The 19,635-nt window shown below is 35.3% G+C and overlaps 2 protein-coding genes across 2 annotated transcripts; both read right to left on the bottom strand.

Annotated features, from left to right (window-relative positions):
- Positions 1–10,852: 10,852 nt before the first annotated feature.
- LOC149262211 (uncharacterized) lies at positions 10,853–12,109 on the bottom strand. The gene is made up of 2 exons (XM_089375898.1): positions 11,452–12,109; positions 10,853–11,328 (listed from the first exon to the last, which is right to left on the bottom strand). The coding sequence occupies exons 1-2, from the start codon at positions 12,107–12,109 to the stop codon at positions 10,853–10,855; spliced, it is 1,134 nt and encodes a 377-aa protein (XP_089232024.1).
- Positions 12,110–16,821: 4,712 nt separating this feature from the next.
- On the bottom strand, positions 16,822–18,873 carry LOC149262210 (clavaminate synthase-like protein At3g21360). The gene is made up of 3 exons (XM_089383604.1): positions 18,487–18,873; positions 17,693–17,946; positions 16,822–17,176 (listed from the first exon to the last, which is right to left on the bottom strand). The coding sequence occupies exons 1-3, from the start codon at positions 18,871–18,873 to the stop codon at positions 16,822–16,824; spliced, it is 996 nt and encodes a 331-aa protein (XP_089239730.1).
- Between the last annotated feature and the right edge of the window lie 762 nt (positions 18,874–19,635).

Here is a 19,635-nt window from a genome sequence, read left to right as displayed (position 1 = left end):
ATGTCGCAGACTGCCTCAGTCAACCCCCATTTGTGGAATGAGACCTTTGGGTGGCCACATTTATACAACAATGACTCAGAATTCATTGCCACATATTAGATGCTAATGGTAGGCAAGCATGTTCCGGGATTCTACCTCCACGATGCACTATTTTGATACCTGGGACACTTTTGTGTTTCTTTAAGTGAGTGTGCCAAGATGATCAAGGAGGCACGTTACATTCGAGTAGTAGGACACTTTTGTGTAGAGAATATCATAGTTGAAATGCTACATAAGTATTTTTATTGGTTAAAAATTTGACAAGATGTTGGAAAATTGATTAGGTCCTACATCGTCTATGTCGTTGCCAAACGATCCATTAAGAAGCAACACATGTACTCCCCTCTACCTACTCCCAACCAGCCTTGGGAATCCATATCGATGGATTATATGTCTCTCCTTCCTTTTAATAAGCATGGTAATGATTGTGTGTTTGTGGGAATTGATATGTTTTTTTGAGATGACCATTATAACTGTCTGCAAGAAAAGTATCATAATAAAATCCACTACCAAAATATTCTTCAAATTAGTGTGGGTACATGTTTGGATCCTATAGATAATCATATCAGTAGGGATAACAAGTTCCTAAGTGTATTTTGGTCGAGCCTTTGGTCATTGTTTGACACCAAGCTCATCAACTGCCTTCCACCCTAGACTAATGGCCAAACAGAGGTCACCAATTAGATGATCGTGCACATTTTGTTCATGTATAACTCCAAGAATCCAAGAAAATGGGGTGGGAGTCTCCCTATTTCCAGCATAACTATAACAAATCTCTCCATGGCTCAATTGGCCACAACTCCTTTCAAGTGGGCTCGAGATTTCAATCCTTGGGCCCTAATGATGTCATACTACCCCTTGCAACTACACAAGAAGCATATACACATGTTTAATTTAGCATTCACAAAACTAGTAATTTTATTGAATGAATTCATCACATTCACCAACATTTCCATGATATCTTGTAAAAAGCCAATACTAAGTACAAACAATGTCATGATCAGCATTGGGTTCCACATAAGTTTCAAGAGGGAGACTAGGTTTGGTTGCAATTGTAGAAGGAATGAATTGTAGGGACCCATCAAAAACTTTAGCCACTTCGCTATGAAACTTACACCATCACCAAGGCTATGGGTGACAATGCTTTTGAGCTAAGTATCCCCCCCTTACTTGGCCAACACCCAATGTTCAATATGGACCACCTTCAACTATACTTTCCACCATTGTTACACACATCAGATTCATAAAGTAGATGAAATCAACAAAGGTCAACCTATATTGAATTGAACATGCAACATTACTGAGATCGTGGACACACATATTAAGAGCACTTGCTAACAGAGGATCCAACTATATCAAGTTGTCAAAGAAGACGAGCTCTGAACCAAGGCAAGTGGCTCATTAGGAGCCAAATTTAGTAGAAGTTTCCCCAACTAATGGAGGCACTCAATGTGATAGGACCATTTCTTCCTAACGGGGGAAGAATGATCTCGGTGGATATCGATGAACACCCACTTATTCCATTGACTCATAGAGAATTTTTCTATTTTGGTATTTTTTCTATAGTGTTTTAGGTATCAAGATTTGGAGTCATTTTGAGGCTTTAAATGGTATTTTTTAGGTAAATAGACACTCATTAGTTGTAGAATCTCGAGTATAATCGATAAATGTACTTCTTGGTTAGATACATTTCCAATGGGCTACCGAGCACACCAAACAAAATATTGTATGCCATAGTAATGACCTCGAGAGGTTGACATTCCAACTTACCCCATCCTGGCCCATAATTCGTTTGGCACTTCATCTCATAGGGTTAGGTTTTTGGATGTTTAGAGTTTCTTATTGCTTCTTTATGATAAAAATGCCTCTGAGCCACATTGTAAGACAATTCGACAAAGGGGAATGTCCATCACGACTCTTCTAATAGATAAGCTACCACCATTCAAGCTAGTTTGTGTTCATTATGCCTTTATACAATGTCTGCATTTTCGATTTATTAATAGAAGTCAAGTTTCACTATATCTCTGTGTTATGATTATAAATTTGTATGTCATTTCGTTCCCTTCATAAATTCAGATATATATATATATATATATATATATATATATATATATATATATAGAGAGAGAGAGAGAGAGAGAGAGAGAGAGAGAGAGAGTAGTCTCCTCCATGATATTGTTAAGTTGGTGGATTCAATAAACAATGTCATTAAATATTATGTTGAAATGTCCAAGTCTCTACCATAATTTATATCTAGAGTCATCCCATAATAGTCAAACAATCTAGCCTTCTAATAAAAGATATGTCATAAGTAGCCTCATGCATTCACAATCAAAGTAACAAGGTATCAAATGATTTGGGTAGTGAAAGGTGTGAGATCCCTATGATGTTTCTTAAATCTTGTATAAGGGTTTTAGCTAGTGAAAGGTGTGAGATCCCTCCAATGTTTCTTAAAACTAGTATAAAGGTTCTTAATGAGCTCCACATAATATCATTTCCAATACTTATGTTTCCTAGTTATAGCTTGCGGTTTGTTCTATCATCATCCAATTATGCTTAGTTTACGTTACCTTCAAGTGCAAATCCATGTGATCTCAATATGTTGCATTTAAAGATGAATTTTTTTGTTGTATTTATAATATAAAAAAGTTATGAAATACAAAATCAAGGTTTAGAAACTGACCTATAACCAATCAAACATAATGTTAGCACTCCTAAAATTCCTAAACTCTCTCCTCAAATTGCTTGATTAAAGGGGAAATATGTTGCATGATTTGTTGGATAACAATATATGGTTAGGGGTTGAGTGCAAATTCTTAAGAATGTGTATGTCTTCCTAAAAACACTAACTTGACACAGAGTTGGTATATTGCATAGTGGTTTGAAGAATGCTAATGTTATAAGCTCAAAAATGCATACATGTTTTAAAAATAAATGTGTGCTTCTAAGAATGTGAGTACATTCATGAGTATGCTTAAAAAGTAACATACATTTAAAATAATAAAAATTTACAATATCATTACAATTACAAATATAACATCTCCCAATTAAAAAAACCATATAATTAAATAGAGTATAATATTACCTAAAAAGTAAATCTAACAAGCATGACCATAATAATAATATTTCAATAATAAACCATCTCAATGTTTCTATAAGGTTTTATATTTTTTTAAGTAGAAAAGATAAAAAAAAATACTTATTAAATTTTTTAACATATAAAAGAAGTTTTTGAACCCAAAAAAAATAAAAATCAATTAAATAACTAGAAAAGTATATATCAAAGAATGAATTTTGCAAAGTAACAAGTGAAGACCTAAAAATCAAAGTAGAAAGGATAAATTCAAATGAAAAATGCTTTCCCCAAACCTACCTTGTACTAGACATGTAGAAACTTCACATAGACAACCCATGAAAGAAACGTTTGGAGCACGTGGGTGTATAGTTTTACAAATGAACCATGACGTATTTAAAGAGTCTCCGCAAGAAATCTCGCTGAAAGTAAAGACGCTGTAATTCCGAGCTAACACTAATTCCGAGAGAACACATAAGGGGAGGTAAAAACTCAAAAGACTTAGTTGGATTCAAATAATAAGGCATCATCAAAAATAAATTTCCACGTTACTTTAACCAAGTCAAAATAGAATGATATAACTACTTTATTTTTTTATTTATATTATATTTATATTTGGTTGGGTTAATATTATAATTAAAATATATAATTATATTTATTTTTTTTTTTTTTTCTGGCTAGTTCACGAGTATTTTTAGTCATTGGTAGCCCTTACATCCACAGTGATTCTGGGCAGATGAACCTTCTGCTTGACCTCAAGTCTCCCCTCGGTCCCAAGAGCTTTCGGGTAGAATGACTCTGTGACTTCCCGTACTACGAAGCACTGCTTTGATTGGTTGAGCTAACCCTTGGGACTATATAATTATATTTATAAATATGTTTATTTTGGAATAAGATTTTATGATTTTAATTTAATTATTAATAATTATTAAGTGGATGATAGAAATTTAATCTTTATAAAATATTTTTAAAATATCTTTTAATTAATGAATTTAATTAAATAAGAAAAATGTCATAATTACTTCGAAAATAAATTTCAAGCTTTGACTTTATATTTTTTTTGGTTAATATTGTAATTAAAATATATAATTATGTCTCTTTTGGAATGAGATTTTATAATTTTAATTTAATTATTAATAATTATTAGGTGGATGGTAGAAATTTAACCTCTATAGAATATTCTAAAATATTTTTTAATAGTATATAAAAAAATCAAGGCCTAAGATTTATTTTCAAAGTAATTATGTCATTTTTCCCATTTAATTAAATTCATTAATTTCAAAAAATCATATGAACAAGTGTCATATCAAATGAGTTATGGTTTTTGGCATGTGGTATTGATGAGCCATGGTATTGGCTGATGGTATTGTAACCAAACCTATTTTCAAATTAAGAATTTCTATTTTTGGGATACAATATTGATAAGCCTTGATATTAGCCCATGATATTGTAACAAGGCCTATTTACAACTTAAAAATCTCTATAATAAAGTGAGAATGAACTCCATGATTAAGAATCTTTATTTATATATATATATATATATATATATATATATATATATATTATTTTTATCAATAATAATAATAATTTTTCTCTTTTAAATTTTAAAAATATATGATAAATATTTTAATAACTTTATTAAATAATTGTATAATAAATATTTTAATAACTTTATTTATTAAAATAAAATTATAAAATTTTCAATGTTTATAAAATTTTCATTCGAAAGCAATTCATTCACTACCTTTCCTTTAAAATAACATTGTGAAGAGTTTTCAGTAGGGTAAAATTAGAAGCATTTATATGTAGCGAATTAATCCAAACATAAACATAAGTATAAGGGTATACTTATAATATAAGTGTAATTCTTGTAGGAAAATACAAGTAATAAACAAGTAAGTTTTATTATTTTATTTTTTTTGGTATTTGGAATAGATTTGCAAAGAGTCCCCCCAGTATTATAAGGACCTAAAATACCAAAAATAATCCATGTTTTACAATCAACAACAATAAACTCTATAAATATGGTGTTTTTTTTATATTTTAGTAATATTTTCGAAATATGTAATGGACATAATTTCAACATTTTGCAATGTCATATCTCCATTTTTGAATTAAAAGTAAAAGTAAAACCATGTAATTTTTTTTTACAGTTAATTGTACCATTAACTGACCATGATGAATTACATATCTTCAACCTTAATCGGATTTCCGAATTACATGAACATTGTTTATACAAAATGAGTCTAGTTTTACGGTTGTACTGTTAAGGTTGACATTTATGAACTCTGTCAGTCCATTATGGTCCTAATACGTTCGCTCTCACCGCAATGGGACAACTCAGCTCATGCATTGAGCTTACCACCACCGGTCCTTTGATATTTAATTCCTCTGCCATGCCGATTTAATGGACAACGCAGCTGAGTCAGGTTTCCTCGGGATTCTCCATCTCATCGACGGTGTAGACATAGGTTTGTTGATCGCACGGCTGGAGTCGCTTCGGGTGGCTTTTCAGGCTCTCTTGCAGGGTTTGAGGGTCATTTGCTACCCTTTTGCCTTGGCGCTCTGCCCGGCTTCTCTGCTCCGCCTGTGGGAGCTTGTTCTAGGGATTGTTCGCATGGTGCATTCAGCATGTTGCAGCGATGGTCGAGGGGTTCTTGACCAAGGTTAATATGTATTCCTACCCGTTGCCAGGTGAGAGATTGTTTTATTCTGAGGCTATCACGTTTTGATATCTTTATAAATGTTCCTGTCTGGATTTCCTAATACAAGTACTTGAAACCATTTGCAGATTGGGTGGCAATGATTCCACAGTACACTCTGCTATGAAAGTGAGGCGGCATCTTACTTGGCTTGGCGTTCAACAAATTTTTGGGTAAGTTCTTAGCTTCTCCAACTATCTTGTTCTGTAAGGAGAAGGGTTCACAAGTTTAAGCCACGGTTTTGTTTTTGTTATTCCAGGAATTGAATTTTCTTATCTCCGACCTGGGACTGTATGGAAATTCCCTTATTGGGCTTCTTGTCGGCTTTCTTGTCGCCAGGCGAAGGGTTTTCTTTTCTCTATGGCGTGGCTGTAATTGTTGTTAGTTCAAACAGTCCTGGGTGAGCAAAGGCCTTGGCCCTGTATTAAACCATTAGTTTTATGCTCTGTTCTTTTGTAAAATAGGAGTCTCTTAATGTTATTATGCCGGCAATTCTGCGGCTTTTAGTTTTAATGTAATATGTCGGCTCATTCGTTCTACCTTGATATATCTCTATTTTGTCTGCTACTTTATATTTATGGTCAGCTAATCTCCTTTTGTATGAACCGGCTTTACGGAAAATTGTTCGTTTAAGCACAGAGGCTATTTCTTTCTGATAGAGATATGTTTATTTCCGGTTGTATTATACTATACTTCATGTAAAGGATGTTCTGATTTGTGTTGATCGTTTAATTAAGTTATGCATAGCAATTACCGCCGTGGCTATTTTCTGGACTTGAGTTTTGGATTTGAATGTGTAGTTCAATTATCACTTAGCAGAAATGATTAACCCTATAGGTCTTTTCCACGATAGCCATGATTCTGGAGCCCCCGAAATCTAGGCGTGATCGCAGTGTTGTTGTCTGCTTGGGTTTTTACTTAGGGTTTTGCTTACTATTTAAGGGTTATTTACCTGAGGCTCTATAACCCATTTGGGTGGCCTCTGTCTGCGTTACCACTTCCTTTGTGGTTACAGAGGTAAGCCCTATTGTGGTACACAGGATTTCGTTATACTATTTTTTTTCTTTTCTTTCTCTGTTCTTGAGCATGTCGAATTGTTTCACACATTTGTTTGTGCTCCTATCTGCTGGCAACACTAGCTATTTAATAAGCTTATGTGGCTGGTTCTGGGTGCACACAGGGCCTCCTATTTACATGGGTTCCTATGTTAACAACACTCATTACACAGGTTATTCATCATTTAAGAGAAAGTGCTCTGTCACACAGGTTATATTCAGGTTTTCATTTAAGTATGCACAGGTTACCGCAATGAGTCCTCCTTCACACAACATTCTCTTAAATTAATTTGTATTTTCTCTATATCCCATGGAACTCTTAAGTTTTGTTTATAAGTGTAATCTTTATGCTCAATAATTTCTTAGGGTTTCTGATCAACGTGGAATTTCTACACTTCACTGCCTGTACAGACACTAATAATTCAACTGGTGTCATCTGGACATGACTAGCCCATTCAGGCTGGTTAGTACTACCTTGGTTGGTTTCAAGACTAAGGTTATTTTATTTTGTACAGATAATTTTATCAGTTTTTGGTGATGATGCCTTTCCGTCCAGGTATCTATTGTAAAAATTAACAATCTCATAGAATCTGATAACATAGCTATACTAGTCAAATTATAGAGTGGGAGCCTGCTCCCTCTACAACATTTCCAGTTTCTTAACAAACATAACATTCCTTATAAAAATGTGTTTGTCATAATTAATGTATTTCCTGAAATCTCAAAGCACTGTCACCTTTTATTCTCTACTTGTCTTCCTCTCGACCATGAGATTCGTCTTCGCGACCAAATCTCCCCCAAGCCTGTTTGCAAGACTACTGTCTTCAGCAAATCTTTCGCACTCAGTGCCAGTGCTATCTGGTCCTCACCAGACATAGCATTTTTCCCTTTTCTATCTGTCCCAACAACACGGTTTTTTCCTCCCTCCCACCCCCTTTTCCTTGGGGTGTTTCCAGATAGGGGAGGTAGTTAGGGTTTCCTTCTTTTTGGCAACTGCCTCTTTCCAACTTCTTAATGAGAAGTTACAAAATCTGATATTACTCAATCATTTCCTAAATTCAGAATTAACAATATTATTAATCTAAACAAAAAATAACAATATTGTCCAATTTGTTTTCTTACAGTGGTAAATAAAATATTTACATCTTTTCCGGGGACATTACATCTTCCCCCCTGAAATCAAACATCGTCCCGATGTTTTCCAACCTCAAACAACTTTGGATAAGCCTCTTTCATGAACTGCTCATCCTCCCAGGTGGCCTCATCTGGCCCAAAGTGCTGCCATTGCACTTTAACCTAGGTGATGACTCGTTTCCGCAGCATTACCTCTCTCCGCTCGAGTATACTCAGCGGCTCGACCATGAATTCTCCTTCCAGTTCGACCTGAAACAACAGAGTTAAAGTCAGTTTTTCCTTTTTCATCTTAATTAACAGGCCTACTTAAAATTCTTCTTTACTTGTACATCCTGCCAACTGACTATGTGCCTGGGGTCATAAACATATTTTTTTAATACTGACACATGAAAGACATTGTGGACCCGGATATGGCTTGGTAGAGCGAGCTGGTATGCCACTGGCCCAACTCTTGCCAAAACCTGAAATGGTCCACAAAACCGAGGTGCCAGCTTGGTGCACCCACTCCACTATAATGTACTCCTTTTTGCCCGAATCCTTACGTACACATGGTCCCCTACTTGATACTCCTTAAAATTTCTCTTCCTATCGGCGAATCTTTTTTTCCTATCTTGGGCTGCCTTCAAATTGGATCGCACCTTCTTGACCATTTCCTCCATCTCTTTTAACATTTCAGGTCCCAGCATTAATTTGTCCTCTGCCCCCCCCCCAACTGGAAGGTGTGCGGCATTTTCGTCCGTACAAAACTTCGAACAGACTCATCTGCAAGGAAGTATGGTAACCGTTGTTATACGCAAACTCAACCAAATGCAAATAGTCCTCCCACCTAGAAGGTTGCTGCATCACATATGCCCTCAGCATATCTTCTACCACTTGATTTACTCGTTCGGTTTGTCCGTCTGTTTGAGGATGATAGGCAGTGCTAAAGTTTAACTGAGTTCCTAACCCCTCAAATAGAGTTTTCCAGAAGACTGAAGTAAATTTCACATCACGATCAGAAATTATAGTTTTTGGTAACCCATGCAGTCTGAAAATATTTTGCATAAAAATATGGGCAATCTGTACTGCCTTGTAAGTGGATTTCACTGGTATAAAATGAGCTGATTTGCTTAATTTTTCCACCACCACCATGATGGAATCATTGTTTCTTTTTGACTTGGGTAAACCTGTTATGAAGTCCATAGAAATGGTTTCCCATTTCCACTTCGGAATTGGTAGTGGTTGCAACAACCCAGCAGGGTGTTGATGTTCTGCCTTAATTTGTTGGCATTCTAGGCAACGCGCCAAGTATTCTGCTACATCTTGTTTCATGCCTGGCCAATAATACTTTTTCCAAAGTGCAGTAATCAGTTATGATACCCCGGATGTCCAGCATAAGGACTTCTATGAAATTCATCTAAAATCAAGCGTTTAATGTCATTTTGATCGAGCATGTACAATTTGTTTTTATATTTCAGCAGGCCAACAACATCCTTAGTGTAACCTTGTTGATTTTCTTTGCTAGTTACATTTTGAACTTGTTGTCCTATTTGCTAATATTTTGGATCTTGTTCTGCTACCTTTTTAATCATTTCATCGAAGGTAGTACGCCCCTCACTGCTGGAAATTTCATAGAGACATTGCACCTTCCGGCTCAAAGCGTCCACTACCCGGTTTTCCTTCCCTTTCAGATGCTTAATCTCAAAATCAAAACCACTTAGAAAATCTACCCACCGTGCCTGTCTAGCATTTAGGGTAGGTTGACTAAAATAATTATTCAAGCTGTGATGGTCCGTCATTAAAAGGAACTTTTTACCCATTAGGTAGTGGTGCCACATATTTAAGGCATGAATAACAGCTGCTAACTCCAAATCGTAAGCGAAATATTTCTGCTCATGTTCCTTTAATTTTCTAGATTCATAGGCAATTACCTTGCCTTCTTGCATCAGGACCCCTCCTACCCCTTCCTTACTCGCATCTGTGCACACCACATAATCCTTACTTGGATTTGCTATGCTTAATATAGGTGTTGTGGTGAACAGAGGCTTGAGTTGTTCAAAACTTTTCTGGCATTCTGCGGTCCATTTAAAAGTTTTCCCTTTCTTTTGTAAGGAGGTGATAGGATAGGCCACCCTAGAGAATCCTTCAACAAATCGTCTGTAATAACCATCTAACCCCATAAAAGATCTTATATCTGCTATGTCCTTCGGTATTGGCCATTCCATTATGGTCTTTATCTTCTCGGGGTCCACCGCGATTCCATCCTTAGTGATAATATGTCCTAAGTACTGAATCTGTTCCTTAAAGAAGTCACATTTGCTGTATTTGGTGTATAATTGATGGTTCCAGAGGGTTTGCATCACCAGTCTAAGGTGTTCCTTATGCTCCTCAATATTCCGAGAATATACCAGTATATCGTCAATAAATATTAATACAAACTTATCTAAATACTGATGAAATATGTTATTCATCAAACACATGAAAGTCGTAGGAGTGTTTGTTAACCCAAAGGGTAGTACCACAAACTCATAATGTCCGTAGCGGGTTCTAAAAGCAGTCTTGGCTATATCCTCCTCTCTGATCCTAATTTGATGATATCCGGATCGTAAATCAATTTTTGAAAACACAGTTGCCCCTTTTACTTGGTCAAATAGTTCGTCAATCTGGGGCAATGGATACTTGTTCTTAATTGTTAACTTATTCAATTGTCGGTAGTCCATGCACATTCGAAGGGTTCCATCTTTATTTTTGACGAACAACACGGGGGCTCCCCAAGGCGACACACTGGGGTGGATGTAATTTTTGTCTAGCAGTTCTTGCAGTTGCATTTTCAGTTCTGTAAGCTCTGGTGTGCTCATACGATATGGGGCTCAGGACACTGGAGCTGCCCCTGGTATCAATTCAATAGTAAAATCTATGTCCCTTTTGGGTGGCAGTCCAGGTATCTCTTCCAAGAACACATCTGCAAATTCTTGCACAACTGAAATATTTTCCAAGGTGGCTGTCTTTTCTTTTGAGTTGGCATAACCAACCTGAATAGCATAAATCTGACAACCCTTCTTGATACACTTTGCCAGTTGAGAAGCGGTTATTGGCCGAATCTGTACGGGCCTCGAGATGCCTTGCATCTCCTGCCCTTCTCCCAGCTCATTCTTGTAGTAGATAGTTTTTGTCTTACAGTTTATAATGGACCAGTGCTTTTCCAGCCAATCCATGCCTATCAACACGTCATATGATCCAAGGGGTAGTATGTTTAGATCTGCTGTTAAAGGCTGTCTTGCTATTTCCAGAGGGCAGTTATTAACCTTGGACAACACTCGTCTCTTTGCCCCTGTTGCCAGTTGTACTAGCCAGGGGTTTTTAAACTTGACAGACTGTAAACTACATTGTTCCACAACCTTAGGACTAACATAACTTAATGTAGCTCCAGGATCAATTAAAACAAACATGGTACGATTAAAAATCTTACCTTCGAATTCTACCATAGTCGGTTGGTAATCTGCCTGATGATCTTCGAGAGCAGCATTAATTTTCGGAATGCTCCGGGCTACATCGCCTACAGTTGATGCTTCATGGATTTGTGACACCTGATCAGTGCCTTTTCGATGAGGACAATTTTTGACGTAATGAGGTCCCCCACACCCCCAGCATTGAACTGGGGGCCTTGTTGTTCCCTCGTGATTGAGTCTACCAGCTTGCTCGCTGATTCTTGATTCAGATGGTGGCTTAATTCTGAACTGGTTTTTAGGCAGATTTCTATTGTTTTTCCCTTTGGGAAACCCCTTGCCAGCGCTGCCCTGATTTCCTTTATTGCCTGGTGCAATCTTACTACTCTTCTTGTCTGTCCACTTCCTGCCCAAAATTTCACCCTTCTGCTTGCTTTGCTGGTAGCATATCCTAGCCTTTCGTATAACCTCGTCCATTGTTTTTGGGTTATCGAACTCAATTCTTTCCCTCATCACCACGGGTAAACTGCTGATGAACTGTTGTACCTTAGCCTTTTCCTCGTGTATGTAGGGTACATATCGTAGCAAAGAAGTAAATCGGGTGATAAACTCATCCATGGTTTGTTGTCCAAGCCATAGGTCATGAAATTCCTTCACTTTCTCATCATAAAATCGTTCCATTAGATATCTCTCCTTGAAATATTTATAGAACTTCTCCCAAGTTATACTTTGCTCACTCACCCCGCGTACAGTCTTGACCTCCTCCCACCACAAAGTGGCCTTCCCCTATAGTTGGAAGATAGCCAACTGGGCCTTTAGATTATGATCGTACTCATATAATTGAAAGTATTTGTTCATGTTAATAAGCCAAGCTTCTGCTGCTTCTTCCAACTCTCCATCGAAGTGTGGCGGTTTTATCTTCTGAAACTCTCCTTGCAATTCTATCCATTGTCTTTTTGATGTTGGGTGCCCAGAGGCATTATCTGACTTCTCCTCTCGATTCTCTTCCCCACCACCTGTTCCTTCATGCTCTGTATGATAATCTTGTTCTTCATACATCCATTCCTGTTCAGGGCTGGGGATGGTCTGATGCTGGTTCTGCTTATCAGACAGGCTTTTCATAATTTTTTCCTATTCCAGAGTTAATCTTGCATTATCCTCCCATAGGCGGGCCATCTCACTCTTTAATTCCTGAACTGTTTCTAGTATTGCAAGATTTGTATTGCGAGCTTCCTCTCCCAACTGCACCCATATTTCTGGGTTAGTTTCCGGAAATGTTGCGGGCCCTAGGCCAGCCATATTCCTATGTGGCACCCCATCTGTTCCTCTTATAGACTGCGGTTATCTAGTTCCTCTGTACTTAGCAAATTATTAAATCAATCAACAGTTAGAATTTCGAAAAAAAAAATATCAATAGCTATTTTACAGTTTATTTGCTAGAGGTCACAGTTTTGTAACCTTGGCTCTGATACCACATGTCATATCTCCATTTTTGAATTAAAAGTAAAAGTAAAACCATGTAATTTTTTTTACAGTTAATTGTACCATTAACCGACCATGATGAATTACATATATTCAACCTTAATCAGATTTCCGAATTACATGAACATTGTTTATACAAAATGAGTCTAGTTTTACGATTGTACTGTTAAGGTTGACATTTATGAACTTAGCTCATGCATTGAGCTTACCACCACCAGTCCTTTGATATTTAATTCCTCTGCCATGCCGATTTAATGGAAAACGCAGCTGAGTCAGGTTTCCTCGGGATTCTCCATCTCATCGACGGTGTAGACATAGGTTTGTTGATCGCATGGCTGGAGTCGCTTCGGGTGGCTTTTTAGGTTCTCTTGCAGGGTTTGAAGGTCATTTGCTACCCTTTTTCCTTGGCGCTCTGCCCGGCTTCTCTGCTCCACCTGTGGGAGCTTGTTCTGGGGATTGTTTGCATGGTGCATTCAACATGTTGCAGCGGCAGTTGAGGGGTTCTTGACTAGGGTTAATATGTATTCCTACCCATTGCCAAGTGAGATATTGTTTTGTTCTGAGGCTATCATGTTTTGATATCTTTATAAATGTTCCTGTCTGGATTTCCTAATACAAGTACTTGAAACCCTTTGTAGATTGGGTGGTGATGATTCTGCGGTACACTCTGTTATGAAAGTGAGGCGGCATCTTACCTGGCTTGGCGTTCAACAAATTTTCGGGTAAGTTCTTAGCTTCTCCAGCTATCTTGTTTTGTAAGGAGAAGGGTTCACAAATTTAAGCCATGGTTTTGTTTTTGTTATTCTAGGAATTGAATTTTCTTATCTCCGACCTGGGACTGTATGGAAATTCCCTTATTGGGCTTCTTGCCGACTTGCTTGTCGCTAGGTGGAGGGTTTTCTTTTCTCTATGGCGTGGTTGTAATTGTTGTTAGTTTATACAGTACTGGTGAGAAAAGGCCTTAGCCTTGTATTAAACCATTACTTCTATGCTTTGTTCTTTTGTAAAGCAGGAGTCTCTTAATGTTATTATGTCGAAAATTCTGTGGCTTTCAGTTTTAATGTAATATGTCGGCTCATTCATTCTACCTTGATATATCTCTATTTTGTCTGCTAATTTATATTTATGCTCAGCGAATCTCCTTTTGTATGAACCAGCTTTACGAAAAATTATTCTTTTAAGCACAAAGGCTATTTCTTTCTGATAGAGATATGTTTATTTCCGATTGTATTATATTATACTTCATGTAAAGGATGTTCTGATTTGTGTTGATCGTTTAATTAATTTATGCATAGAAATTACCACCATGGCTATTTTCTGGACTTGAGTTTTGGATTTGAATGTGCAGTTCAATTATCGCTTAGCAGAAATGATTAACCCTATAGGTCTTTTCTGCGATAGCCATGATTCTGGAGCCCTCAGAATCTAGGCGCGATCCCAGTGTTGTTGTCTACTTGGGTTTTTACTTAGGCTTTTGCTTACTATTTAAGGGTTATTTACCTGAGGCTTTATAACCTATTTGGGTGGCCTCTGTCTGTGTTACCGCTTCCTTTGCGGTTACAGAGGTAAGCGCTATTGTGGTACATAGGATTTCGTTACACTATTTTTTTTTCTTTTCTTTCTCTGTTCTCGAGCATGCTGAATTGCTTCACACAACTGTTTGTGCTCCTGTCTGCTGGCAACACTAGATATTTAATAAGCTTATGTGGTTGGTTCTGGGTGCGCACAAGGCCTCCTATGTTAACAACACTCATTACACAGGGTATTCATCGTTTAAGAGAAAGTGCTCTGTCACACAGGTTATATTTAGGTTTTCATTTAAGTATGCATAGGTTACCACAATGAGTCCTCCTTCACACAGCATTCTCTTAAATTAATTTGTATTTGCTCTATATCCCATGGAACTCTTAAGTTGTGTTTATAAGTGTAATCTTTATGCTCAATAATTTCTTAGGGTTTCTGATCAGCGTGGAATTTCTACAGTTAACTCCCTGTACAGACACTAATAATTCAACTGGTGTCATCTGGACATGACTAGCCCATTCGGGTTGGTTAGTACTACCTTGTTTGGTTTTAAGACTAAGGTTATTTTATTTTGTATAGTTAATTTTATCAGTTTTTGGTGATAACGCCTATTGTAAAAATTAACAATCTCATAGAATTTGATAACATAGCTATACTAGTCAAATTATAGAGTGGGAGCACGCTCCCTTTACAGCGTTTCTAGTCGTTTAACAAACACAACATTCCTTATAAAAATGTATTTGTCATAATTTTGCTTACCTGTATTTCCTGTGCAATCAAATCTCAGAGAACTGTCACCTTTTATTCTCTGCTTGTCTTCCTCCCAACCATGAGATTTGTTTTCGCAACCAAATCTCCCCCAACCATTATGATTAATGGAAAAAACCTGTGAGCAATTTATGAAACCGACGTTTCGGACTAGCTAGGTGAGTCCATCATGAGGGAAATGAGATCTATATTTTGAGAAGAGAGAGTCAAGAAGATGTGAACCTATTAATAGAAGGATAGAGAGATAACTTAGAGTTGGAGAGGTCGGCTTGGTTTTCATGTATTTATTAATAAATTGATTAAGTTAATTTTAATTTAATTTTAATTTTTATTTTAATTAATAAATTTTAGTTAATAAATTTGAAACTTAATTAAAAATAAAATTAATTTAAACTAAATTAAAATAAAATTAATTTAAACTAAATTTAAAATAAAATTAATTTAATTAATTAATTAATTACTTAATTAAATTAACTTTAAATTTAGTTTAGATTTTATTTTAATTAATTTAAACTACATTTAAAATAAAATTCATTTTAATTAATTTATATATATATATATATATATATATATATATATATATATAAATTTTATTTTAATTTTTAAATTATGAGCTGTAAATGCTGTCTCAAGGAATTTACAGCTCATAATTTAAAAATCAAAATAAAATTAAAATATAATAAATATATATATACATATATATAAATAATTAAAATAAAATTTAAACTAATTTTAAAGTTAATTTAATTAATTAATTAATTAAAATAAAATCTAAACTAAATTTCAAGTTAATTTAATTAAGTAATTAATTAATTAATTAAATTAATTTTATTTTAAATTTAGTTTAAATTAATTTTATTTTTAATTAAGTTTCAAATTTATTAACTAAAATTTATTAATTAAAATAAAAATAAAAATTAAATTAAAATTAACTTAATCAATTTATTAATAAATATATGAAAACCAACCCGACCTCTCCAACCCTAAGTTATCTCTCTATCCTTCTATTAATAGGTTCATATCTTCTTGACTCTCTCTTCTCAAAATACAGATCTCATTTCCCTGATGATGGACTCACCTAGCTAGTCCGAAACATCGGTTTCATAAATTGCTCACAGGTTTTTTCCATTAATCATAATACTCTACCAGCCTGTATGGAATCTCTCTTCAACTCCCCCAACCATGTTTGCAAGACTACTTTCTTCACCAAATCTTTCGCACTCAATCCCAGTGCTATCTGGTCCTCACCAGACGTAGCATTTTTCCCTTTTTCTGTTTGTCCCAATAGCACAGTTTTTTCCTCCCCACCCGCTTTTCCTTGAGGTGTTTCCTTTATAAGGGAGGCAGTGAGGATTTTCTTCTTTTTGACAAGTGTCTCTTTCCAACTTCTTAATGAGAATCATTTCCTAAATTCATAATTAACAATATTATTAATCTAAACAGAAAATAACAACATTTCCTAAATTCATAATTAACAATATTATTAATCTAAACAGAAAACAACAATATTGTTCAATTTTTTTTTACAATGGTAAATAAAATATTTAGCATTCTCGGGGACATTAGATGCCAATTACCAACCAACTTTATCAAAATGGTTATCTATCCATTTATTTATATCACTCGCAGAGAGCCACCAAGACACGCCGAGGTGGCTTCGAAGGTCTACGCGCGTGCATTACAGCCAAGTTATCTATGAGCAGCACGTCCCCCGCTTCCCAATTCACCTCTACGCATTCATTGTCCATAACTCTCGCACTCTCCTCCATTACTGCCCTCGGAATTGCAGAACCATCTCCACATAAAAGTCTGTTATAACTCGCAGCCTTTTTGTACACAGCAGCAGGAATATAGTTAAACCACACCTTCTGATCGTTGTATCCTTCGAAGCTTCTCGTCGCAGGAAGCGGCCCTGCTATAATATTCGCACTTCCGTTCGCCATCCACACCAGCTTAGAACCACCAGCTTCAATTCTGAGAAACAAAAGCAAACAATCAGCCAAATATCAATCTAAATAGCAATGCAGTGAATATGTTTTTTTTTAAATTGGTTCACTGTATTAATCTGGTACCAACTAGTCCAGGAACAACACCTACTTGTTATTTTGAGAAAAGAGTGACTATGGTATAAAGGGATCTGTAATGCAAATAGTCTAGTTTTAAATTTTAGCCATTGTGAAAAAAATGTGTTTGTAGTTTTTCGTAACGATGTGGAAAACTTAGATTATCCTAAAATAGATCAACAAAATATTGTTTAATTTAATTTGATTTGATATTTTTGGAATATTTTGGAATTTGTTATATAAGAATTAAGTTAATTGTTATATTTTTAAAATTTGCAATCTGCATAAAAAGATTACCAAATATTTTTCTTTTTAATTTTAATTTATCAAATTCCAAAATATTTTCAAAATTTATCATCCAAATAAAATAAAATAGCGATCTTGTTTATCAAATTTCAAAATATTTCTAAAATTTATAACCAAATACCTTCTCTCAACTTCTTGGGGATCGTGAGTCTGAAACTGAGATGGCCAACTTTTTCCAAGGAAAAAACCCTCGTCGTCTGCTTTAGGCATGAATGTGCACGTGACTATCCCTTCTTTATTCAGTTTGTTAACGAAGCTCGGGAATTTGCTTTCCATTTCACGAGCCACCTTATCACTGCGAACAATTGCGGTCTGTCCACCCTCAGGAGGTGCAATCTCGCAGAAGAAAAATAGCTTCGATGGAAATTCTTTCATCTGCATGAGGCAAACAATTAATTAATGTAAGCTGCATGCATACAATTAATTAGTGTAAGATGCTGTAATATGATTGTACGCGTAAATTTTAGTTTGAAAAAGGTTGATTTGGAGTATCTAAAATATCAAAATTTTCTTAGTTTAAATTTTTCGAATATTTGAGAATCTTACGGACATAGGCATGGTTAAAAAATTAATATCAATTCCACTTATAAAGTCATCCAATTTATTCTATAAACCAATAAACATTCTGAATATTTTTTAAAAATATATTGTATTAAAATATTTAAAAATTTGATAAAGACTAGACAATTTAAACCATTTTTATTAAATTAATCAATTTAACTTTTTTATTATTATTTTAAATAATTTTCACTTAAACAAATAGATTAAAAAACCTAAAATATGCATTTTAATTATAATTATAAACCTACATAATTTTAAATTTAAATTCACAGAATGAGCGCACTACCACCGTTCCAAATTCAAATCCGGATTAGAATTACCCACAAAAAATGGAAAAAAAAAACCATATAATACCAAAGCCATTTCATGGTGGAAGAAGATGTCCTGATCAAGGGGAGCTTCATTTGCAGTCCACACTCTTCCTACAATATAATTTCGAAGGGCAGATCCCTTATACGACTTCTCCTCCCATCCAAAGGCATCCACAAAAGCATTGAAGTCAGATGCAGATTTTATACATTTAAAGCCTCTGAAAAGCAGAGCCCCGGTCTCCTGCAACTCCTTCTGAAACCACTCTTTCTCCTTCCTTATAGACTCCAAAACTGCACCCAACTCTTCATCATGGGAATAACAACATTGCTCATGAGCTACTACAGGCGTGATAACTTTGGGGAACAAGCTACCATTATCAATTTTCTTTTGCTCTGGAATCTTACCCTCCCTCATATTCACCGGGGCCATTATTTCTTCAATATTCAATATTCTCAAATAAGGAAGCAGAGAAAGATATTGGGTACGTAGTTGGTGGCCTCTATTTATACGCAGCTACACGCATTATAGCATTCTTGAAGCGTACATGCGTGCGTGAAGCGAGAGGTGTCGACTTACTAGGGCTACATATTAGACTGTGGTGACATGTACGCGAAGCGAGAGGTGTCGACTTACTAGGGCTACATATTAGACTGTGGTGATCTTGGACGGTTAATATTAGATTGTGGAAAAATATTCTATTTTGGAATGTGATGTATTTAAAGATATCATAGAAAGTAATTGGAATACATTAGTAATGGTTTTTTGGCATTGTCTTTTAAGTGAGGTGATTGTTGGAAAGTAAGATAAGTTCATCATCAATTTGAACCAAAAAAAAAGATTGAATTGCAAAAGAGGAAAAACAAGAAACTAATAGTCCCATCAACTATTTTTCCAATCATAAAAAGTTTGTACGTTAAAGTATCATTTCATTTGCCAATTATGAACATTAAAATATCATTTCATTTCTTAATCATAAAAAGTTTTTCCATTAAGGTATCATTTTATTTCCGAATAATGATTGAATTGCAAAAGAGGAAAAACAAGAAACTAATAATCCTATAAACTATTTTTCCAATCATAAAAAGTTTGTACGTTAAAGTGTCATTTTATTTGCCAATTATGAACATTAAAATATCATTTCATTTCTTAATCATAAAATGTTTTTACATTAAGGTATCATTTTATTTCCAA

Source organism: Pinus tabuliformis, chromosome 6 (genome assembly GCF_031772625.1).
Source record: "Pinus tabuliformis cultivar Carrire ecotype Pingquan chromosome 6, CPIR1, whole genome shotgun sequence".
Taxonomy (NCBI): Eukaryota; Viridiplantae; Streptophyta; class Pinopsida; order Pinales; family Pinaceae; genus Pinus; species Pinus tabuliformis.
This window is presented reverse-complemented; position numbering and strand designations above follow the sequence as displayed.

Bases quoted from the DNA above. Each gene is read 5' to 3' on its own strand.
- LOC149262211 (XM_089375898.1), bottom strand. From the start codon at position 12,109: ATGGAACGATTTTATGATGAGAAAGTGAAGGAATTTCATGACCTATGG. The intron at 11,329-11,451 runs GTAAGATTTTTA...ACCCCTGGCTAG, and splicing joins GACTATGGTAGAATTCGAAG to TACAACTGGCAACAGGGGCA.
- LOC149262210 (XM_089383604.1), bottom strand. From the start codon at position 18,873: ATGGCCCCGGTGAATATGAGGGAGGGTAAGATTCCAGAGCAAAAGAAA. The intron at 17,947-18,486 runs GTATTATATGGT...TGCCTCATGCAG, and splicing joins TCCACCATGAAATGGCTTTG to ATGAAAGAATTTCCATCGAA. The intron at 17,177-17,692 runs GTATTTGGTTAT...TTTGTTTCTCAG, and splicing joins CCCCAAGAAGTTGAGAGAAG to AATTGAAGCTGGTGGTTCTA.